Source organism: Rhipicephalus microplus, chromosome 2 (genome assembly GCF_043290135.1).
Source record: "Rhipicephalus microplus isolate Deutch F79 chromosome 2, USDA_Rmic, whole genome shotgun sequence".
NCBI lineage: Eukaryota > Metazoa > Arthropoda > Arachnida > Ixodida > Ixodidae > Rhipicephalus > Rhipicephalus microplus.
The window spans coordinates 156,481,732-156,506,883 of record NC_134701.1 but is presented as its reverse complement, the minus strand read 5'-3'; the positions used below and the strand labels follow the sequence as shown (position 1 = coordinate 156,506,883).

Below are 25,152 nucleotides of genomic sequence, written 5' to 3'. Positions count from 1 at the left end.
GAGCGATCGAATGCGATTACGCATTTTCGCATCCCCACTTTCCCCAGTACGGCCAAGTGAAGACCTGCGAGGGTATAGCCGATGCTGATGGAGTTCGCGAATGTACATTCGTTCATTTTCCAAATTCTGTAGAATACAAACAAGGATACGTGGCTGGATGCACGCTCACCTTCGTTCTTGCGCGTTTATAGACACGTTCGAGATGCTATATTGAAATGAGCTTGTGGTGTTAATGTCGCAGTGGCAATCAATCGATCAATCAATCACACAGAAGTCATACGTAGGGGCTAATGTTGACTTACGGAAAACAAGAGTTAGTGGAGTTTTCCTGGTATAAATGCTTTGTCGCACAGCCGGGTATATGATATATGATCGCGTACCGAGCTGAATAGCTCTTCTGTGTACTTTTCTGCAGTTGCAACTGGATGTTGCATACCACTCACGCACAAAAAAAACAGCATAAAATGAATTACTATGCTTAGAATAGCGTAGACGAAATTGTCCCTCTTCGATCACGGCGTAATGGGCTGTAAATTTAGTACCGTCGTAAAGCCGGCATCCAGTAATTTCGAAATACCAAGAAAGCAGCCCAGAAAAGAAACAAAACTGACGCAAGCGCTCAAATCACACTAGCGATTAGGTAAAGTCATGGTCTTCGCGACGATGGGCCAATCTCTCACCATTAACTCTCACTGAAGAAGGATGACGATTAAGAGACTATAAGCAAATAAAGCTCCAAACGTCGGAGCGTTCCTTTTTCGTACGTTCTTATCTAGATCTTCTCTTATTCTTCGCTAACGCAAGCCTTGTTTCAATCTATGAATGATTGCGCGAGTCGCCAGCTGGTCGCAATAAGATAAAGAAGTGAGTGCAGAAAAAAAAAAAGCTTTCTGGTGACAATTTACATTCAGAAGCACACCGCGACGCAAACGAAGGCACATTTAGTGCCTACTACACTGAAATAAAAGGGGCAGTAATAAACTAACCACAGTCAGAAGCGCCTGTTAGCGCGTGCGAGAAGTTTGGTCAGCGCTTCTCTTCTCGATTCTCAATTTTGTGAGCAAAAGTAAAATTGAGTGCTGTGACATGAGCGAAAGCCATTTACAAGGGTGAAGGAAGTTGTGGCTAAGTCTTGTAACTCAGTGCGTAATTAAAAACAAGAAAGACAGAATAAAGGCTCACGAGCAGCTTTTTCGTCAGCACAAATTTTCCCCCTTTTATCTATTCTTCATGACTTCTCTATTTTCCCCCATGGTTTATGGAAAACTGTTTTCCCGTACGCCTTTATCGCACAAGCGCGATAGTGACGATTTAGTCGACGCCTCTCTCGTAAAATGCCGGATCTCCGCCAACGCATTTACGAAAGCGTCTTTCCCCGTGGTATGGGATTTTCTGATACAGCTGATGAGGGAACTCCGGCAAACTTGCTGATTTTGTGAATGGCATCCCGGGGTCCGGCCTGTAAGCTTGGTGGGAAACAGAACAATCGCTGTTGCAATGTAGAAAAGAAAAAAGCCCTCTATAATCATCAGCTGGAGGCTGCGCATTATACTATAACGAATGCGTTACGAAATGTTATGGATGGTGTTTGGTGGTGGTGGTGACGATATCGCTGCAGGTGGCGCTTAACTTAGCCGACCGGGTCGGCGTTCTTACGGTTATCCCGCTTTGAAAGATATGTGGTCGGGCAGCGCAAAACGCGCTGTGGTTGAGTGAGTTTGCGATCGCAATAACGACCGATGGGAAGAAGTGGTCAACGATAGTTTGGGCATGTATAAAAAGGCAGCGTGTGCCAAATGAGCATGACCATCAGCTTGTGCTCGGAAAAAGAGTGGGAGGGGCAGTGCCCCTCTATTCACCTGAGGGGGGGGGGGCGCACAAAGTTGGCTTCATGCACTGACTTAGTTAGGAGGGGGGTGCGGTGACAAACCTTCGCAACCCCCCCCCCCTCAAGGTGCTAGCCTTTTGCGCAAGTGCAATCTCCACCACCCCTCACCTCGAAATTCGCCCAGAAGGGACCTTTCATAGAATAAATAAGAAAAACAGGTGTTCTTCCAGGCCTCCAACATGTGCCTGCCCTCCCCCCCTTCCATCGGTAAAAAAAAAATTCTTGGCTACGGGTCTGGGTCCCCCACGATCATATCGTGGTTTTGACACATTATAATCCACATAATAATATTAAGTGTGCCTTTTTAGGAGAGATTCAATGAACTACGTTCGTTTTTCTGTTTGTTTTGTTATGCATGCGCTTCATGAATAAGCACAACAGCAGCATAAAGTGAAAGATGAGGATGTGATTAGTTTTCAGCGCTGGGTTACTTCGTGGCTTCACACGTCATTGCATCTAAACCTCGGTATGTAAATGTGTACAAACAAGTTTCGAGAAACACACACGCTTTACGTAGAGCAGAGATTTCAGATTTATAGGCCGATAACAATGCTACGCAGTGTTCGTGGTAAAGCAGCATTCACCTGGGGCACCAACTGCAACTGAAGTGTACTTACGTATGCGTGGCGGCTGGTATACGGTAAAATAGTGCAGCAATTCGAGCACCCTAGGTGTATCACGGATCCCCCACCCCCCTCATTCTTTTTAACGTACAATTCTTTACCGATACATGCATCTGCATTAGTTTATGATGGCCATTATTTTTCCAAAGCTTATTTTACTTTTTAAAAGCTCGTACTAGTAGTCAGAGTGGTTTTTAGCGTTCTTAGAAACCAATATTCGGCTTTTATCGACATAAGCCTTGTTGATAGTAATAGAAGGCAGCCTCATGTTACACTCTTCTCGAGGCAACAAGAAAAGAACAAATGCTTTTCGCTGTCGGCAACTCGGCAACTGGCTTGGAGAACGTAAATTGGCTGCTTGTGGTGTGTTTTGGGTTTCTATCATATATTCTGAGTGATCGGTAACTTGAGAAAGTTTTGGCTAAACCTGTTAACGTATGAAAGATAAATATACTGTAAGTACAGGCAGTACAGTATGGTACAACACGCGTGGTAACACTAAATAGTATAGTTACGGTATCTTTCATATTGATATAGCCACAGTGTCCGAGATTCGTGATGAGAGCGAAGGCCCTTGAGCTATTCTTCGTGATGTCTGACCGAGGCGCTGCAGCGGTCAACTTGAGAGAAACCTGGCGTTCACTACTCTTTTCATTAGTTGTGCCATCACAAGTCTCGTTAGCTAGAGACATGCATCGAGCTCGCGGCCTTCAGGATCAGTGGTCGAAAATTATAACAACTGCTACACTGTGGCGCACACGTGCGAAAAAAGACTTGTGATTGATGAGAGCACGTCAACTTTCCCCGACTCTGTAAGGCCCATTTTTCGTCGTGCTTGTTACAAACCCTCACTGACGTCTTTCAAGAAACAGCAACAGCCATAAGAGAGGTCGATTGCTGCTGATGCTCACATCCCAAGTAAAATGTTGTTTGAAAACGAAATACGGACTGACTAAAATGGCTTAAGCGATACGGTTTGAGCGGAGCGAGGAGGTTACTGAACATGTTTTCGTGAAGGTCAAATTGCGATGCCCTCCCATTAGCAGCAACACAGACACACATAGATCGGTCTTACGATACGCGCGCTTCGTATAAACTCTTCGCGCATAGAAACAAAACTTGATAAGACGGATCGCAGTTCATCAGTCACGGAGACACTTCGAATGTGGGCGCCGAATATACAGAAGGCGGCCTAGTCCAGCGGGTGGAGTCGCGTGAAGCGTGAAGTATCTGCTTTAATATGTATGGTAATGGCAGGTTACTCACACTTTGTAGTTAAGTGATTCATTAGACTAGTTAGCATATCAGTTGAATGAAATCGAACGGCGTTTGGGAGTTGACTAAGTAGAGAGGGCCTGCACTCCGTGCACCTGTCGTGTTTATTTCGTCCTTAACTAGGCGCACACCTATCGTGTTTACTTCGTCCTTAACTATAGGCGCTGTTGCGTTCCGTTTCTAAGATTCGTCATTAGTACTACCATGGTAGAATAAAAATGTGAAAGATAAATGAATAGAAAGATCAGTTTGAATAGCGACTTTAGGCGTGTTAACGAGGAAAGGGGAGGGGATAGCGTCACACCTCCAGCACACTAAAGGCCCGCCAAGCAAATAAGTAAAAACGAGGTGCACATACTTCGCTACCGCTTTCACCCAATTGAGTTCAGAACAACAACAAAAAAAGAACAATATGGAAGTCTGCCGTCTTCTGTCTGATTTTGAATTTTATGGTTTTCTAAATGTTCCGATTGTAATATGAAATTTCACATTCCACTGATAAAATTTCGGGTCACAGGTCACGTTTTATGTAAGCACGTTTTCTTGAGAAAAAGGAAAGGGTAAATGACGTTCTCAAACATTCCAATACAGCAAACCAAGAGCGCACGGGAGTAATAGGAGTCTTTCTCTGTAACACGTTCTGTAACTCACGGGTTGACAGCAGCGTTGGTGGGAGTCATCCTTCTAGCTTTCGTAACAAGATAAACACAGCGGAAACCACCGGCACACACTCAACGCAGGGACACGATGACGGTGCAAGGCTCGGAGACTTAAACGGTGAAGGATTGACAGGGTGTTAAGCATTGGCGAGACAGGCGAGGCAGCCTGTCATCTATAGGCGCCCGGTAAAGCAAGCCTCGCGCGACCAAAGGGCCCGATCACGCAGGGTTGACAGGGTCGGCAAGTGCGTCGCAGGAATTAGACAGGTTGTCACGAGCTTGACGCTACTTATTGATTTAATTTCCGCCCACCAAAGGACAACAGCAGCGACGCTGATCTCAGCGTGTCCCGAGCCTTTTCGTTCTTTGCAGGTATCCCGTTCCCGTGTCGATGCTATTAGCAGCACGATAAATTAAATAATTGAATGGATGGATGATAGAGCCTAAAATGTATAGGTATATGATAAGGTTGTTCGAGGCGGGTAAAAGAATAGTTCTGGTTCGTTTTTTGCCTACTGTAGTTAATTGAATAATTTTATTTTAATGATGAATATTACAGAAACGGTTTTTCTTGTATTTAGCATCATTGTAATGCAGCTGCCACAGCCAAAATTACAAAATTATAATGAATTTGAAGTGGTTGTGTGAGTGAATATGAGCAGAAAGAAATCTTGTATTATCAATCACAGTATTTCTGCTTCGGTAATGTTTTACTATTTACGTCCTCTATTTAGAACAACACCAAGGACGCCTGAATCCTGTTCACAAGATTTATTGTCGTGGTAGTTGGATCTATACATAATGAAATTAATGGGCGGAAATCATGACCGAGCACTTGTCGAAAACAGAGAACATGCCGCGCAGAGGCTCACACACTATATATGTCCATACCTTAATTACACTCTTTTTAAACTTATTTGATATAATCAATTGTTTGCACCACAGCGTTTAGCCTTCGCATTCACCAACCATGCAGGTGAGAGATTAAACGTTTGAATGACCGCCCAAAGTGCTCACGATTGGTCCTCCAGTCAAAGCGTTTCCGCAAATCACATTGCATATACACGAGACACGCGGCCTTCTCCACTTTAGAATGTGGGACGCCAATTGTCCGTCGTCCATGGCCAGCCAACCGCGGAAGGATGTAGCCAAAGTCTCTCGGTCATCCTTAACCTCCCGCCTCAGGCCTCATCACCAGATGGCGCTCAATCCTTGACACACGCCAATCGGGGTTTCCTCTGCAGGCAGCACTGTTCTCTCTTCTGTAGCGCACGCGTTCATTATTAGCTCATTATGCGCTGCAGCGCCCTCTACTAAGCGCACGTTACATGCATATGCGTGTATAAAGAGGAGGACCTTCTTTCGCAACGCAGTGCGGCGCGTGCTCACCAAAACTCACTTCGAAATGAAGCGTTGAGCGACGGCCGCTTCATGCAATTTGATACGGGCCTGCCCGTCGATTAACGATCGCATAATGCGCGCGCTCCCTAACCCGAAGCGCCGTACGCATTCTCAATCAACCCGCGCTCACTTGGATTCTTCACCACTTCGCGGACGGATTCACTGGCTATAGGTGCGCTTATCTCGGGCATATACGGATGCCTGACTGTATAACTTGACATGTCGCCGGGAGGTGAAATTGTACGGCCGTGTGCCCCGGCACCATTCGCGACAACGTTCGCACGGAGGTCCTTCTCGATTTACGATTATCTCGGGCAGCGATGAAGGCGCGCGATATACCTGAAGCAGCCACGGTGGCACTCGCGGTATATGCACTAAACAGTTTTGTGGGGGAACTGCTACCTTCGAAAATGGCTATTTGCTCCTCCTAAAGATGGAATGCGCGCAAAAGATTGCCCACGGTCTAGCAAGGAGGGCCACTTTGCTCCTTGTGGAGGAAAGCGCCGGTTTTTCGGAGGAACTGCAGGAATGTCGGCGCCGTGTGCAAACGACCTGTCTGTGCACACACAAGCTTGTTTTATTTCAGATGGTGCCGTGGTATGGTGCGTTGTAGCTGTTAGTGTACGCACATACTGACTGAGACCATGGTCCTAAGTTCGAATCCCGTGTGTTTGCTGCAAATTTTTCTGAATATATTTCTGAATGTGATGCTTGCAGATCGATTGCAGATCAAATGTTAGCACGCACTTCGAAAGGCTGGTTAAGCAAACCAAAAACCTGATTTTTCTTTTGGTAACTGTTGCTCCTTTCAGGAGCAACCACGAGAGCGTGGTTACTCCTTCGCAGTTACTCCCAAAAAGTAGCAATGGGCGTGGTAAGTTAGTTACTCCTCTAAAGGAGCAACTTCGGTACTCCTTTTCCTCCTTCACTTCTTAGAGCGGCGCGATTATAGAAATCGCCACCATATATATAGCTGCGATTTCGCCAATCACGCCGCTTGTACAGTATGCACTGGTATATACCATCTTTCGTATTATTTTTATTGCCCACAGCGCACGAATTAGTTAAGTATTACACTTGAGCGCATGCTGATTTAATAATCGAGTGCTTGACTGCCTCGAAATCGTCCTGACTCAGTCATTGGTCTCCCCGGTATACCATATCACGTGGAGAGCGAGGCTATTGAGCTCGTTAATCGTGTCCTTTTTATGAGCGAACGATGACGAGCCGCGCAGTGCGATGCAAGCAAGGCTAAATTACGGCGTTATATGCGGATTTTCATTTCACTGCTAATGGATTCGGAGGAAAGAAGACGTGATCGCTGTGTGGGTCCCCACCTGTCTCAAAAGTTCGTTGACCTAAGAAAAATATGTGGGTCGAATATCGAGCAAGAGTATTTATTCGGCCCGTCATGTTGGCTGTACTGTAACAAATAATTAAGATGACGCTTTGTTGGTCGAGATTGAGTACGTTCCTAATTGAACTAAAGACGCAAAAATAAGCGCTAACACAAGCGAGCACACGGGACAGAGCACCACTTAAAATTGATATATTTGTAGAAACAGATTGACATATATGTATATCAGTCAGCGCGTACATGTGTCCGTATTTCCGCTATTCAATCAGTTAATAATGATGCTTTGGTCCTTGTGCACCTCTTGTGTTTGCGTCTATTTTCGCATCTTAAATTAAATCAGCAAAAAAAAGTATATCGTCCGTTTCTTTGGATAAGCATCTGTTGACTACTGCGTACCGATTGAGCATGATTGAGTCTGTAGTGTTCTGACACTAGAACTGCCTTTGTCGCAGACATGAGCGTTTGTTGCGTAACGTTGACGCATAAAACTGCATGCACCGTCGAAGTCATTTGCTAGTTATAGCTCCGTCGATGCATTCCTTAACCGAAGACGGATCATTAAAATGGAAGTGACTTTTTCTGGTCTGTTCTTCAGTGCCACTGCGATTACAGTACCGGTTTCTCGAGTGACTCAGCCTCGTCGTGGATTAATTGTATGCACAAGGGTAAAAAAAAAAGAAGCAATGAAATGCTCATTCAGAGTGTGATTCACTATCGAATACCACGCATTTTTATGTAAATGCACTTAAGTGTGCTACTTATTCTTATATGACGTTGAATATATTTAGATTGTCGTTTTCAAGACGCCGCATCTCTCAATACCTCACGCGTCGTTCATGCGATAAGAGTGTCTAATTAAGCAAAGTATAAAAAAGGCATGTAGGCCCAGTTGTCTCCACTGTGTCACGTTGACAAGTGCCGGGACTCAATATTTTTGCGCCTATCATCATGTACGCAGTATTTGATGATAGGCGCAAAAAACTATAGTCACAAGCGACCGTACTGGCTCATTTGAATGGGGCTTCTTGACCAAAGCGTCCCAAGGCTTCGAGTTTGGGGTTATTTAAAACACTCAAAGGAACATACAAGGGCTTGTGGTCGAATATTCGCAGTTTACACCGCCATAAGAATTCGTGGGATGATGACCCCCTTCCCTTCCCTATGTATGTCACCGGTATCGCGGGCATTTCAATGCTTGTTGTCAACTTTAGCTAGTAAAATTGTTCTTTGCGAAGTTTCAGAGCGGTTACCACAGCGGCAGGTCATACGTTCACATTATTTTGATGTGGTTGGAGCACAATAATTTTTCCTCTAAAAAGACTTGGTGTCTTTTTGTAGTGAACGTCAGCTACAATGTTTTGTAGAGAACATTACAGCAACTCTCTATGGCAAAATTAAATGAGTTTAATATGAACACACTGTTGTGGGAGAAGTAGAGATGGCGAGAGAGGTGACCCAATCCTGCATCTTGCCTCACTATTGACGTGACTGTCGACTGCGATGATACAACAACTCATCTAGATGTTAGTTGCCATGTTATTTCTGAAGATATACTGCATTGTTTGGAAGTTGTAACGATGGATTTTCCCCAAAGCCTTCGCCAGAGCTTAACTTTGTGTCGGCAGGTTCAGTCAAGCGCGGACACACGTGGATAGGCGCTGGTACATGTGGCGTTCCGTGAAGGGGTGTACATTGAATAGAGCTACACAAACGAAATCGCAAAAAGAACCAGACAAAATTCGCAAAGACAATAAAGTCATCTGGTAACTCACACAACTGCGATGAAACACCTGTCGTGGGCGTCAACCTTACTTTGCGCGCTTGAGCATTACAGTAAGCAGCATGCTGCTTCAGTGAGAACTTCAAAAAAGGACCTACGAATTGGGGTCTAGTTGAAACTTGTGATGGCGGATGGGGTCAAACGGCGTACGTAAGTAACCAACCGATGCAAACTTGCACATAACACAACATCGCCGTGCTCTAGAATCGAACAGCCTTGGATATTTTAAGTCGCGAAGCATAGGGAACTGCGGCAGCCGACAGTGAGGACTAGGTGACATTTAGCCCCGTAGTCTCGGCTCTTCTCGAGGAGCAGAACTTTACTGCGAACGCGAAACCTAGACACTTTCATCCATACAAGACAGACATCGCCTTGGAGAGGCGTCGGATCGGCACGTGCCGCGCTCGATGCCGTTCGCCACATCGCTCCTCTAGCGCTTCTTCACCGAGAACGCGGCCCGGTGGGAGAGCGTAGCGCACACTGCCAGGTCCCGCCGGCGGGCTTATCGAAGCCGCCGTCGTCCCGTCCGCACCCTCCCCGCCTGCTCTCGCGCCACAGGCATCCTTCTTTGCTGCGCTGCTCGCTGCTTCTGTCGCCGCCGAAGCTGCGCTAACCTTAACCCTGAAGAGTCGCTTTCTCTCCTTTCTGCTTCGGGATAACGGCCCGCAGTCATGGATGCGGAGAAGGGCTGAGAGAGAGAGGTGAGCTCACAACCGGCAAAAACCTCCTCTCCACATCGTCTTGGCGGTGTGACGCTGGTGGCGGCGGCACCGGTCAGGTACGCCACTCTATCGCTTACGCGAGCGTGCCACTCTCGCTCTCTTTTTTCGTACGTCTCCAGCTCGCACTCTCATCCGCTTGCCTTCGCTGCTTGCGTGCGTAGTGCCCTTCTTCTCCTCACCAGCGACTGTGTTGCGCGCACACACCGAACTCTCCTCGCCTCTTTCCTTCCGGCCCTCCAGTCTTTCCGGCTGGAAAGACCCCTTTCACGGCAGCAGCAGCAGCAGCCACACGTTAAACAACACCGAGCCGCACCGGCGAACCAGGCCCAGTCTGACGAGAACAGCAGACGCGGACGGGTGGTGTTAAGTCTTGCACACCTGGATGCTTCATTGCCGACCACGACGGTAGCCGGTGGTTAAGAGAGTGACCAGTCGTCGTCCAGCCGACACTTGCTCCGACGACCGAGTTTCTCCCCCGAGCATCCCTGCGCCTTCCGGAGGACCTCGCTGCTCATCATCCCTGTTCCTCCTCGATCCGCGCGCCTGTGGTGTTCGCGCGGAATCGGACCACGGTTTCACCTGACTCCGCTGTTTGTGACCGTAGTAGAGGATCGCCACTAGGCGAGAGACTTGTTCTTCGCTTGACACCGAAACGCGGCAACTGCCAAGATGTACCTCAGGTGTAAGTACACATTTTTGTTTTCTTCCCTCTTTTGTCACTTCTCCTTTTCCTCTGACTTGTTTTATGTCTCCATTTCTGTTGTGTTTTCCTGTCTGCCGTTTTCTTTTCAGTCGAGCTATTTCTAAGTTTCTGTTTTTGTTTTGACACCTTAGCGTTAGTGACAGCTTAAATAAATGAGCTTTCAATAATGAAATTATAATACTTAGGTGAATCCACGCACACTGCAGAGGCTAGGATGGTCCCTGATGCCAACTCATGGCTGCTCACTTTTTTTTTTTTTCACTGATAGAATTCCTTCTCTAGTAACACGGCAACAGTACCTCCTACATATGCAATCGTGCATGAGCTCGAACACCAACCATAAATTAAATTTTTTGAATTACTTTTTTTCAATACCTGCTAGCGTACAGCCTTCGCACACGGCACAGACCTCGAGGAATCGGCCGTGACGCCAGCGAGGTTCAGTATCAGATGGCACATTTCAGATCATCGCCTTAGTCATTTCGATCGCTTTCTTGACGTTCCATGCACGTGCTAGACTCAGCACGGTTCCTGATCTGCATAGTAGCGAGATTTTAATCTTTGTTTGCTTGTTCTGCGAGGTATGATTGCTATACATAGATATGTAACCCTTTGCAACCTTCCGCAGCGTGATGAAGCCTTTATCGTGGGCAAGGTAAGGTGCCTTCACCCCAGCTTTAACACGCTGCCTTACAACGACAAAAAAAATTTCAAATGAAAGAAAAAAAAAACAGAAAGCCTCGAAAGAAATGTATTTGCAGCTTCGTTTCACTTGTTACGCTTCTCAATGACGTCTACCGGGGCTACCTGGTCAGCCGAACCAGAGTACTTTTCTTGTTCATTTACCTCCATCCATCGCTTGTTCTTGCACAATCAGATAAGGCGCCGAACGTAAAAGCTTCCCGCCAATGAAGATTCGCGTGGCTTGGATTTATATTTGTTTGTCCACGTGGAATGCGGAGACGTCGTAAAGAGATCACGGATGTGCTCGGTTTCATTGGTCGCGGTTAACGCCACTTTACTACAGACTCGTACCATTCGCGAACCTCGTCGCGATTGTCTCCTCGTTGACCTCTTTTTAAAATTTATTCTTCTTCCTGGATGTACGATCGGGAATTCGCTTCTTCTTGAGCCTGTGCCAATATTTGGAATCGTATCGATGAGCTGTAGCGTAGCGTCGCTGGCGCGATTAACAGCGATACGTGGAGATGGCGCTTGCTGTTACGTCCACCTAAGATTTGGTCGCGTAATTGTTTTTACAAATCATGCGCTTTACAGCTCCAAAAGTGGAACATAGTATCAAAGTGCGTGTTGTCTTCTCGTGGAAACACTGTTAACTCGCGAAAGCCTCACAGTGTCCTGCCCGTGGTACTGGCACACCTTGTAATGGTAAGCTAATATCACTAAAATTGAGTCGATATTGTAATTTTTGTGCAGTCAGTTACAAGTTTTAGTGACCTTTAACTTAATAAGTTCTCTTGTATTTACGGTTCTTTCCGAACGCTAGTTGTATCTCGCTAGGAAAATTATGTAACTAATGATCCTGTCCGTGACAACGTAGTGATGCTTTGTTGCACAGCGCGCTGTTGATGCAGCGAAGCCCTCTTTACAAAAGAAGTGTGCATGGCGTATTTTGTTGAAAGTGTTGCACTATTTTACGGATAAACGTTACCCTCCGGTAATAGATCTCCGCGTACAGCTGTAGTTTTTACGTGGGTGAAAATGTACCTGTCATGCCGAAGCAGTCGCCGAGAGCGGTCCGAGTGCAACGCTCAGAGAGGAGGTGTGGTTTACGTAAGTCACCGAATGCTTTCGTCCCAGAAACCGAATTACACTCGCCTGAACCATTGCAAGGCCGCTTACACTGAAATGATTCGCTCATACAGCTTTGTCTCAAGTATCACGGAAAAATGATTAAACTCATAACTGCCGTGTTAATTCAACGCGTATGTCATGTACTCAGAGAGGATAACCTAATTCATTCGTGTACAGTATTTAGAAGCGTGTGCATTTAGTTATTTCCTCGTCAATTTTGAAAGTGTCTGCAGTAAGATACGTTTGTTACCTCGCCTGCAATTTTGCGGCGTTTTTCGCGACTGATAAGGCAAAGCTTAGCAGAAAATTCTCGCCCCACCGGTACCAAAAAAAAAAAACACCAAGAAATAAAGTCAGATATGCAGCCAGGTAAAGGTCTTTAACTAACTCTTCCTACACCGAACCTAACAGAACTAAACATGCGTACACCTTTACAAAAACATCGTTACCGCTCGTAGCAGTGACCTTACAATCATCCAGGAAAACGTCTTTGCAATCACACGCATACACAAGGCGTCAAAACTCTCGATTGTGACGTCTGCCCTGCGTTTCAATCAATTTTTTTCCTCGTTTCAAAGCAGAAGTTTTTATCTTTCTCCTCGGTTCGCCGCTATTCACAGTAACGTTCCGACGATCGCGGCCGTCTTCCACAGGGGCGCCAGGACGACGGCGTATTTTTCTTTCTTTCTTCCTTCTTTTAATTCTGGCGGCCAAGGTCCGCTCTCCTAACCTTCAATTCTGCTTCTTTTAACGGCACCGACGCAGTGCTGATCCGCTCGTAAGGCCACCCTCAAACGCAGTATATATATATAGTATACAACGCTTCGACCGAACATTCCCGGCGACGATCAAACGCACTTAGTAACCAGCTCGGTCATATATGCCGGCCGCAGAAGCAACAGAAGCCCGTCTCGTTGCCAGTCGGATAGGGGGGCTTGTCGCGCTGAATTCATAACAAGCGGAGCGCGCCGCCGGTGCGTTTATTTACTTTTCTTTCTCTATTCGCCGTTCCTTCTTCTCGCTCTCACTCGCCGTGTTCAGTCTCTTCGGTCGTCCTCCTTTATATCAAAAGCCGAGTGCGTGACACCGATGGTGAAGGCTGTGATGGTGGCGGGACTTTACAGAACTATGCAATGCGGTTAGCGCACCTTTATTTTATTTATTTATTTATTTATTTTTACGACAGAACTCGTACTGAATGTGTGCTGGCTGAATCATGCTTCGTATAGTACGGCCTAAAAGAACCCTCGCCAATGTCGCCGGAGACGACCCACCTTCTGCTTGTCTCGGAATCGAATGCCATCGCTTCAGTAAAATGCCCCTGAAGCATCGGTTCCCAAACTGTCGTCAAGTCATTCAGTTAACCCCTTGATATTTGTAGATTTTCGTTGTAAAATTGCCTCCTTTTCGTAGCGTAAATTTGACACACTGACCAAACTTTGCCATAAATTTATACTACTATTCTATAGGGCAATACATATTGATACAAGTGTACCTTTTTGTTTCTTTTTTGCAATTCCAGTGTGGCTCTTAACAGTGATCTTCGGTGCAGTTTGTACGCACATGTTATGTGAATACTCATCATAACGAAACAGATCACCAAAATTCATTCTGTAGTCTCCCGCTTATGCGTGTTTCATGGGGCATGCGCTGTTTTCGGTCGTTCAATCAAAGGCAAATCAATCGATCAATCAATCGATCAATCAATCAACTGCTGGTTCGCGCCGCACCACGTGCGAGTGCGTACACCGAGTATATACGCCAAAAGTGGTTACATTCCAAAAGCTATTCTCTCGTGACTGCTTATGCTGCAGTGGCCGGATGAATCAATTAGCTGAAACGAGTCAGTCGGGAGTTCCAAGCCCTAGCGACGCCTTCACCTCTCGAAAAAACTCAACGGAAACGTGATACGCGTTCGTATCCGGATAGCGTACGTTACACCCGTAAGCTTCAAGAGGAGCAACTTCGTTATTTTTTTTCCTCGACTGGATGTTTTTTTCTCGACTCCACGTTGTTACATGCGATACACCACGCTCTTGCACAGATTCATTTGCGGGGTAGCTGTGGAATGCGTGCGCTCACCGGGATTTACCCGTCTCGCCGGGGCAACGAAGCCGCTATACCAACGGCTGGCCGTGAGATAAGGGCGTGGCTTGCGTTCGTATTCAGTCAGCTGTGTATACGCGCGCGCATGCGCAATGATTCGCATGCGAGATGCGATGAGAAAAGCCAGGAGCCTTCTACGGCGTTCAGCTGCTGCACGGGTGCTGTTGTGCATGTTGGTCTCGTACCTTTCCGAGTCGGCGGGCATAAATAGTCTGGCCTTTTCGCGTTATTTTAAATATATCTTTTTTTTTTTTACATTCTCTACAGCGTATAGCACTGCAGCTCTCAGATGCCAGCTATTCTTTATTCGAGTGCTTCAGTGAAGCGACGACTGGTTGCTACATCTTGCAAGCTTGTACTCTGACGATGTAATTACGGTTGTTTTGCGTTTCGGTTTTACTCTAAGGAAACCGCAGTCACTTCGGGTTGTAGCAATAAAGTTCTTTGTCTGTCTGTTCGGGTTGTAGCTGAGTCGAGATGCTAATACGGAGTTCTGCGCAGCTGTGAAACGTGCTGTACCTACATTGTGCATTTAAATTAGTGATTCAGCATCCGGCTTGCCTCTGCGTGATTATTCAACGCGAACCTTGTCATTGCATTCTACAAACTATACCTCGCATTTTCTCCATATGTATAGCTGCATGTGTATCGCGCTCCATATGGAGGCGAGGGAGAGCATCTATGAAAACACAATAGTGGTATAACTCTGATCCGTCAGCAGTTGCTAACTGCTCCCGTCTCTAGGTCAGGTTATCTAGGAGAGTATCTCCCTGTCAGTGGATTTACGCCCTCTTAGCAATAAAGACCTTCACTGTACTTTCGCTCATATACAATAACAACGTATACGTACAACCAAAGCGCAATGCACGTGTTTTATTTCACGCAAAGCGTCATATAAATGGGACCATTACAATCCACGCGCTGAATACTAATGTAGCGCTTGGATTCCGACGCTGTGCCACGAAGGCGCGGCTGACAAGTGTTGGGCCGAATGACTCCATTCAGAGCCCGTATCAACGCGGCACCCGTTCTTTCCACCGTCTTATCCGCATCATCTGCATACGCTGAAGCATGGTAGGCTCCAACGCGTACATCACCGCGCCCTGGTGGGTCACGCCCAGTGAACAGAAAGCGGTCCGTGCGCGGCGCCTACCTACCCGTCCGTCAACAAAGCAGGCGCCGATGACGGACAGCGATATGTTGCTACAGGCGCCGCTCCCGCTTGTGTCCGAAGAGCGGCACACGCTCGGTGGTTGGTGGGTGTCTTGGGCTACGGGAGCTCTCCCACCGCCATTCTTTTCTAGGGCGTGTTTCCGGCCAGCACGGCACTTAACCTTGGCTCCTTCTGGCGGTGGCGCTGTGGCGACCACTTGTCCGACGCGAGGTTGTTGCCGACTCTTCCGTTGGCACACATTCTGTCGAGGACGGCGATTCGGCGGTCACGGGCAGGGAGCGCCGGCGGCGCTAACGGAACTCGGAGGTCTCTCGCTCGCTCCAAGCTTGCGCGCCTTTTCGTGCTCGTTAAAGCGGTTGGCACGGAAGGCTTACTACGTTCGTCGCCCGTAGAACCGGGGACTATTACAGCGCTGCGATGCAGGTAGATAGCGGTACGTTGGAATTACACTACAACGCAAAATTAAACGCGGAAGCGAGGTCTAGTTTTAGGCCGCTTTGTGTCGCGCAGGTTAAGATACGGTGGAAAATCAAGGAAGCTCGATTAGTGCGACATCTGCTCATAACGCTCTTTGTTTATCTCGCAGACGGGGACAGAGACATTATTGTGTCCTGCCTCACGAAACATTGTTCAAAAGCAAGAAACCGGGGATTAGGGAACCATAAGGAAACTAGTCGGCATTGTTGCTGTGCCCTGTACTTCCATGCTTTCTCCGTTCGCGGCTCCCGCTGAGCTGGCGGCTGCTAGTCTCGGAGCCCACAAAGCTGGAGGTGGTTTCTTGCACCGTTACACGCTGGTACTGAACGACGGGGCCGCATATCTTCGCTAGCTGCACCCCCGAGCGTTTTTTCCCATCAGTTGGTCCGTTCCTGATAGCATTGTGCACTCAGACGATACAAGAAAATAATGTAAGCCTTTTCTCCGTCTTTCCTTTTGTCGTCCCCTCAGCGGGTGGTGGTCGTGGGTTCGCTTGCTTCAGCGACATAGCTCGGTGAAAACAGGCCTCTTTTCTTTTGCCCTTTCCGTTCCTGCATGTAGTGGTGCCCGAGCGTCACTCACTGCTTTAGTGAATGCCGTCTTTTTTTTTTCGTATTTGTTCGAGCATGCTTTCTTCAACGGCATACAAAAACTTGGATGCACGTGCATGCCCATGGGTGGTAGGCAGTGGCTGAACTCATCCCGCTTTTTTTTTCTTGTTCTTTTTCTTTTTCCTTTTTAGTCAACGCAGAAGCTGACGTGATAGCGGGGTTCAATTGTGAACTTTTTTGTAGTTTTTCCTTCAAAAATATAATAATATAATAAAATTCACGGCAGTATTTCTTCTTTCTATTGCCAACTAAGATCTTGCGCCAAGTCTAGCAAGAGGCTGCAGAAGCATCGCGTGTCTGTCCATAAGGACGCCGCCATCTTGACAAGCTAAGTCAACAACAACAAAAGACGAATAACTGAGATATGTAAACAGAATGGTAGAAGACGCTCGAACACACACACACGTGCGGGCCGCAAGTACTCAAGTGGTTCGCGCCCACCTTCATGTTTAGCGATTGCTAATGACGAGAAGCTGTTGGCCACCGCGTCTCCCTCTGGCATGCCATCTTTTAGCGACTGTGCGTGTTGTTTTTGCGTGTATGCGCGTGCTCTAACGGCTGCTGCATGCCTACGCTACTGCACTTAGGGACATATTCGTGTCCCCAGGCGAGAGACTGTGGTGACTGGCCAGGCGCCATCCGCGCGGCGGCGACAAGGTCGTGCCAACCGGGAGAGTGCTCGAAGCAGGAATGGCCAGCAGCTCGACGGAGAAGCTTTCGCTTTCGGTGTTTGTTGAGGGGGAACGATTGCGCGACTGTCCCACTCTTTGACGGCCTCTGACGTTGCACAGCTCTCGCCGTATACGAGTGGAATCTGGGGGATGAGTGCGATTTGGCTGGATCCGGTGTTTGCGTGACTCGCTGATGCAAGAGCGGTATAATTAGGTACAGCCAGGTTCAAATATGCAGTGCCACCGGACAGTGTTCGGTGCGTGCGTTGCCTTCTCGGTCTTCGCCTCTCCGCGCAGCGCATTCTAATTGTCAGTAAGAATTGACTAGAGACCATCTTCATACGTCGGCATAGGGATACGCAGTGTATGGTAAATTATCTCATCGATAAACTCGTACTCAAACCTAGAATGAAATGTCATCGAAACTGTAGCGTTGGTTACAAAATAAACCGTGCTTTTACAGTTTTGTAGCGATACTTCTAGCAATGTCGTAACCACTGACGAGACTTATGCGTTCCCAATTCGATTGAGGTCTTTGAGGTTATTCAGTCTCCAAAATCCTGAATCCGAAGCTTTTGTATTACAATAAAATGTGCACTGCTGTCGCGGCCAACAGCAATCAATCTCAGATGCGTTTCACGCGAGCCACCTTTGCTTTTACAATGCATATAGTATTAGAAGTACGTTACAGTATCGCCAGTGCTTGTGAGTACTGTGTTTTTACCTTACCGGTAAGAGTTTCATTAGAGTACTCATAGTCTAAAATGTAAATATATAATTCGCTTTTGGCGCACAGCACCCGCTTTTCCCATGGTGACTCGCGCTGCAAGTGTAAGCCCCTTGTGTGCGTACAATCAAGGGGCGCACACGTTTGTGTACGAACCTGTCCCGAATGTCCGTCATTCGGGCAAGCCAAAGCCGACGCTATACGTTTGTCAGAGCACGTATCACAGACTTGGCACTGCTGTCGCGACGTGTCACGGAACGGAAGCAAGGTGACGGGCGGCTGGCAGAGATGTGGACGGAGTGGCCTAATGTGACGTCCCCTCTCGCCTCGTTAGCACGTGCACGTCGCGTAAATGGGCGCGTCATTATTGCTTGCCTTATCGCTGTTGTTTCTTTTAAAAACGATAGTGTTTCTTGGGTGATTGAACGCAGACATTTCGGTGTGTTTGTCTGTCACACGCTTTAGCCACCCAGCCAAAATTAAGCACTTGCTCAACGCCTAACCATCTTGACCTGGTTGCTGCGTTCATACTTGTGAATATTGTCAATCAAAAAGCAAATATTACGCATACCTGAGACACAACGTCACTACGCAAGTATTAATTAGGTGGTGTGTTCCGTTACTGGAAAATACTAAACACGTAATTCTAAAGACCCTAGTGCTTCTTACACTGCACTAAAAATGCTACTGCTTGGAAAACTTTTCCAAGCAGAAGGCGGCCTTCTGCCGACAATACGGCGCTGCCCCCTGGCAGGACGGAACTGGTACGAGAACTTCATCACGGGTAAGCGTGGATGATACCAGGACTCATGTGGTACGGCCGGCAGAAAACTATCGTTTTTGGACGACATTTGTAGCTGAGCACGCAGACACGCAGGCCAATTTTCTTTCTTTTTATTAGCCGCAGGTCCAAATGGCGAGAGGAAAGTTGAAAACTATTTGTATCGCTTTAAATAAAAATATTCCCTAAGAATTGCGACATACTGCAGTCTAAAGTGTGCCGTCACGCAAGGGCAACAAATAAATAAAGAACGCCTGCTCCAGTTTTCAATCCAGCCTTGTAGTCGACTTGTAACAGTATAATAAGTGAGACCTTGTCTGAAACCGGTCGCTTCTTAATTTATAAGTAATTTCACACCTCCGGAAAAAACGACCTGCTTCTTCATTGGTGGCTGTCGCTTTCGCTATTCCTCTTATGTTGTGTACGTGTGATTTAGTTTGCCCGTGAAGGACAGTGGCGACACTCGTTCGACCAGCCGTACAGCCTGACTGTTTCAACATGGTGCGCAAGTTTCGTACGTCATGTAAGGTTATACACCAGCCCACACGCTCGAAGAAACACATCCGGGCACAGAGCGCACAGTTCGAGTTTCGTAACGATGGGCTCTAGGCCCTTGCGCTTTGAACGCGCGAATTCGTGACCCTGCCTGTAAGAAAAAAAAAAGATAGATAGAAAGAAAGAATGCAAGCCGGTGGCTTAAGCACTCCAAGTCGTTGCACAAGCGCACAAGATACGACATTACTTTCGAAGATGCTAGTTCAGCGGGCGAAGCGTTGCAACGACCTTCATATCCGTGTTACTTTCCACCGTAAAACAGCCTCCCAGCGCACTCGAAACTGCGGCAGAATGCGCAATACCGTACAGGAAGTGCTGTTCTCGCGCAACGTCCTAATTGGAGGATTTTGGCACCGCTATCTCCAAACACCAACGGCTGTTTTTTTTTTTCCTTTAAAGACTCTAATAACAAAGATGGGGCGAATACAGCTTGAATAACCTTAACGGTGATCCACGCGACCGATACGAGCAACTCTTGAAGTTGAAAGAACGTCAGCGTATCATATATGCTTTTCCGTTCAGCATTGATCTCGCTGCGGGGCACATGTACCACCAGGGATGCAACGAGTGAATCGAGCGAGGAAAAAAAAAGTGTAGAAAGAGAAAAGGCAGCGTTTTCCTTCGACCCTGAGAGGCGATCAACAAATAGAAATAAGGAGTGCTTGGTTTAAGCAGCGTAAAAGCGATCACGCGCTTAAACCGCCAAGGTTTTTTCACGCTTCTCTTGAGCGGCGAGACTGACTGATAATCCGCTTATTATACGCCTGCCCACAGGCGCGATGACATAACGGCCTCAAACTCATACCCGCAAGCAGCCAAAGTGCAGGGAGCTTCGTTATATAGCAGCAGGAATCACTTCCGCTCGTTTTGACAGACCCCGCAATTGAGAGTGAACGTTGAGCCGATGGCAACGGGTCACAAGACAGCAAGAAGAAGGTGCAGCGTCTTGCGGGGCACAGAGGGGGGACCTTCACGAGCAACAGGATCTTTTTGTGCGTGCGCGAGCGCGTAATTTAGGCTTTTGCCGTTTTTGGAGGCCACGCTGGACTGTGCCGCGCGTGCAGGCGCCACCACTCTCGGAGGCCACCAGTCGTCGCCGCCGCTGTCTTATGTAATGCCCCGTAATCGAAAAAGAGAGGGGGGGGGGGACACACCCCGAGGGGCTGGAAAGATCGATGCCGAGCAGCGTGCACCGTTGCACTCGGTCTGGTCAGAGCATGCGTTCGCACTGCGAGTCGAATGCCTGTATCTCTCGGAGGCCACTGCTGCGCCGTTTCAAGGTCCTCCTTGCCTTCAATACTGCGGAGGAGTTCACGCCACGGTGTGCGTTCGAAGGTCTCTTACGTCTATCTAAAGAGCCGCGAGGCCTTCAAGGAAGTAACAATATAATACAAAAAAATTAAGAAGAAAAAGAGAAACGTTTGGTTCCGAGAGCTGGCATGAGAGGGGCGCGGTCGAATCCGCGTATAGTATATGCGTTTGAAAGCAAGATCTGATTGCGCGGTGCTGCCCGAAACAAAAATAAAAAGAGTGAAAAAATGAACACCTGCTCATAGATTGCGAAGAGAAGAACAGAAGAAAAAAGTTTCAATCACAGTGCTTAAAAAAATAGAGATAAATGATATGGCGAGAAGCAAGCTTCGGCGCGATGCAAAGTGAACGGGGTTGTAGTTCGTTGCATCCCGCTATTGCTTCTCCCCTGCTCCTCGGGTCAGTGCTATACCACATACACGCACGCGGCCCCTTAATCGGCTAAGTTAGCTGAATAACGGAGTCACTTTGATATGGATGGCGAGTGAGAACTGTTGAGTCCTTTCGTTCAGGCTGAGAAGCTTGCCTGAAGATACATGTAACGAACCGCGCATCGCGTGCTAACTGCCTCGATTACGAGTGCGGCAACGTGTACAAGTCGACTCACGTCCCGCCAAGGATACAACAGTTGTACGACATGTATAACGTGCCTACACTTCAACCAGCACACGTATAATCTCTTAGTTGCGTACGACACTTCGTGACTTATAGCTTGTCCCGGCAATTCCACGCTAACGCAATCAACGCTGTTTCCGCTACCGGCGTTTCCACGTACACGCCCGCACAGCATACGCGTTCTGTACCCATCGACTAAATAAGTCGAAACGCGAATCTCTGTACAGATTACACCATTAGATATATGACCGCTATACTCGAATTAGAGCGGGCATATTGTTGATCACCAAAACTGTCTTAGCTCCGTTAGTGTGCTGTTCCTTTGTGCTACAATGTAATCTGTATCTCTGTCCACTAATCGAGATGCAAGTTCTTAGCCGCTTGACAAACGAGGCACACTCTGATGGATTTTAGCATTTCACTAGCATACGGAGGAGGAAAGCGGAAGGACAGAGAGGTGAACCAGTTCTTAGACCGACTGGCTACCCTGGGGAAAGGTGTGAGGGGAATAAAAGATGATAGAGAAAAAATGTTTGAGAGAGAGAGAAAAGGCAAAAAGTAGCGAAAGAGGAAAAGCAAAATCAAAGAGAATACGACACTACAGTTTGTCTCTAAGGCCACTTGTCCACTCCAGCCACCGCCCACGAGGTACTGATTGATCGGTCATTTGTTTCTGCAGAATACTGCGCAACAGTGAAACACGCACTATGACGCGAGAAATTACAATGAAGAATATGCAGCGTTGTAACTTCGGAGATCGGAGGTATAGGGGAAGCACAGCAGCGCACCCTTGACCAACCTCGGATGTGGGACTGATCTGCTCATTGCTTCGTTGTCCTTCGGCGTTGCCTCGCATATCCGGCAGGTATTACGTATGATCACCGCATGCAACCGGCTGTGCATATAGCATTTATTTTCCTGGCTGGCCTGTATACCAGCGTTGTTTGTATGCGTGCAGGCTATATTTAAGATGTCCGTAGGCGTAGCCAGATATGTATCGACGGGCCAGATTTAAGGTGACAAGCCGCCCATATACACGACAGAGCTTGAGCATGCACCCTCCCTCCTTGGCTCGTTGCTAGCTAAAGGTTTTTTTTTTCTATGCTGGCTTTTACACGCAACAGGTATGCATACTGTGTACTCGCGGAAACGTTATGTACCCAACGCTGGTGGCCGTGCGTGAGTTTGTTGTCGGGGAAGGATTTCTCGGTGTTTGTTTTCCTCGCTGTTGTCCGCCCGCTGTAATTCGCTTCGACCTCTAAGGCGACAAGTTCCGTCGGCATCTTGGGACGACTTCAAGAAAAAACGATCACGTCGCCGTTTGAGCTTCGCTTTTCCCCCGTTACATGCGGCAAGGCTGCCAGATAACACCATTACGCGGCTGCCGTTATAGATATAAGTATATGCTGATATGCTTAAGCAGCGTTCTACAGCGACATCTGTGCCCGAAGGCGCGAGTGTGAAGCGTGTGTTAGGGGACCTTCAGCTCTGCATATACGCCGAATGACGCAACGAGTGGAAAGAACATTCTTGTTTATATTTACACGGTAGAGAGGCGTAATCGGTGATATCACGGTCGGCGTCGTCGCGGAGACATGGGTGATTGAAATCGGCGATTTCAGCTTTTGCGAAGCGTGATGTGTAATGAAAGTGTACGGTCACCGTTCTTTTTTGGTACCTAGTAGACCGTTTCTGTTTAATATGGGAACCTTTCATTCAGGAGCTTAATTTTTCTGGCACGTACCGATGCTAGTCGTTTTGTGGGCTTGAGCATGCCGTCAGTGCGCTAATACCTTTCACAAATCGAAGAGTACGAAGAAAAAGCGAACCGTCTGCAAACTGTTTGGTTGTATAACCACACTTTTTGGACAGCCTGTGTCGTACAATGCATGCATTCATAATTTTTTCCTACGCGAGTCATGGCCCCAGTGAGTATGGGGTCAATTTATTTCAAGTTGACATTTTCGGAATGCAATGTTCAGACGGAGTCACTTTTTGAAACAGCAATATACGCTTTCCAACATTGTAAAGTTAGCATTCATTCTATGCATATTGAACAACTAGTGGTGGCGAGTAACTCCCTGCAAATAGCATATTCAAGCGCGATTTGCTTGTGTAAATGTAAAGTCGGCTCTGTTGTTATAAATGCTCCTAATAGACAAGTCCCACTGCGTTCAACTGGGACCGCGTCTCCGCTTGATGCACGACAGGTGCCGCCATCACTTGGGCAAATACGCAGTGCAGAGAAATGCTCTGGCGAATCATCAAAAGGGTCCGTTATTCTTAGGCGCGAAGTGGGAGTTTTCTTTCAGGCGTATCACTGCAGAGCTCGGCAAACGGGATTAAATCTTCGGGGCCGGTAGTCGAATGGTAAGGCGTTGTTCTTTTTCATTACAGAAAAACCACGCGCGATTGATGTGTGGGCACAGTTTCATGGCTGTGCAAGCTCCAGAAAGCATGACACATTCATTCACGGCTCTGTATTCAGACATGTTCGGGACAGACATCTTTACTGAAGTAGCACCAAGTGACATAAAACATGATAAAAAGTTATAGCTCCAGAACCGTTAATCTCCTCGACACGTCCTGTACGAGACGCGGGATCGGTGTATACACGAGGCACTAAGGATGATATGCGAGATAAACACGTTTTTCGACTCCCTTTTCTCGACTAGACATTCCGCTGTATTTCCGGATGCCTCAAAAACTTTCGCGGACGGCGACCGCTTGCGAACACTCTTGACGGGGCCACATATCGGTTGAATCGAGCCTACTTGGCCCTCATTATATGGTTGACCGCTTTTTTTTTTTCTTTAGCGGCGGTATATATGTCCGAGGTCGCCTCAGGCAAGGTCCATTCCGGCATACCTTTCGTATATATACACGCGTGGCGTCCCTAGGTCGCGCCAACGCATGCTCTGCGGTGTCTATGCGTCCACGCTTTAACGACTGCGTGGTTATCCCTGCTTGTCGTTGGTGCACTGCTGGCTTCATCGATCAATCACTACGCCCTGTCTTTCTTAGGCATTTGCATATATATATATATATATATATATATATATATATATATATATATATATATATATATATATATATATATATATATATATATATATATATATATATATATATATATAGAGAGAGAGAGAGAGAGAGAGAGAGAGAGAGGGAGAGAGAGAAAGAGGCGTGAGAGTTAACGAGTCACGCTTCGTCGCTTATGTCTTTCCCGTTGATATACGTTTCTGTATGTGAGCTTTTTGGGAGGTTGGTTTGAAGAGTGAGAAAAGGCAGAGGGTGAGGGGCTTGGGAGAGAGGAGAAGGGTGCTGCTAATCGGTTCCGAGGACGATGAACGCGGGCGTATCCTTCACGCTAGCATGTGCACACTCGGAAGACATATCAAAGGAGGTGTTCGGTGAGCGATGATCGCCTCCTCCATTAGTTTGACGTTCGACGGAAATAAGCAGATAAAAAGCACACCGCTATACCTTCATCACTTCGGCGTTCACGAAGAGGGGATATATTTCCCGGGAGTCAACTCATAAGGAGGGTGATGATTTTTTTTGCGTAAATGATATAGAGTGAGACACGATACGCGAGGGTCGCCCTTGACACCGCTAACCGCCCCGCCGTGCCTGACACATTAGGCGAACGTGGCAGTGTTTATTGAATGTGATTGGACCCTGCCCTGGTGCTCTATAATGCAACTGCTTTTCCTCGCCTTCACAGCGCGAAAGAGGCGGCACGAGTGTTTTGATTGATTTGAGCTTGGTTCAAAGGACACACAGTCTGAATGTGCTGATACTTAGCAATTTGTGCCGACCATTCAATAGAATAGTTGACTATATCATGGCTAAGAAAGGTAATGATGACTTGTCTATTCAAACAAAGCGCACGAAAGCC

At 47.3% G+C, this 25,152-nt stretch overlaps 1 protein-coding gene across 4 annotated transcripts in view; it reads left to right on the top strand.

Moving 5' to 3' along the window:
• Tsp74F (Tetraspanin 74F) overlaps window positions 1–25,152 on the top strand; it is a 482,187-nt gene that overhangs the window by 420,992 nt on the left and 36,043 nt on the right. For 2 of the 4 annotated variants that reach the window (XM_075886945.1, XM_075886947.1), the window contains one exon: window positions 9,946–10,387. The exons of the other annotated variants lie outside the window; for them this stretch is intronic. In XM_075886945.1, the coding sequence (XP_075743060.1) occupies window positions 10,375–10,387 (13 nt within the window). In that variant the 5' untranslated portion in view covers window positions 9,946–10,374. The remainder of the gene's footprint in view (window positions 1–9,945; window positions 10,388–25,152) is intronic. 4 annotated transcript variants of the gene reach the window in all.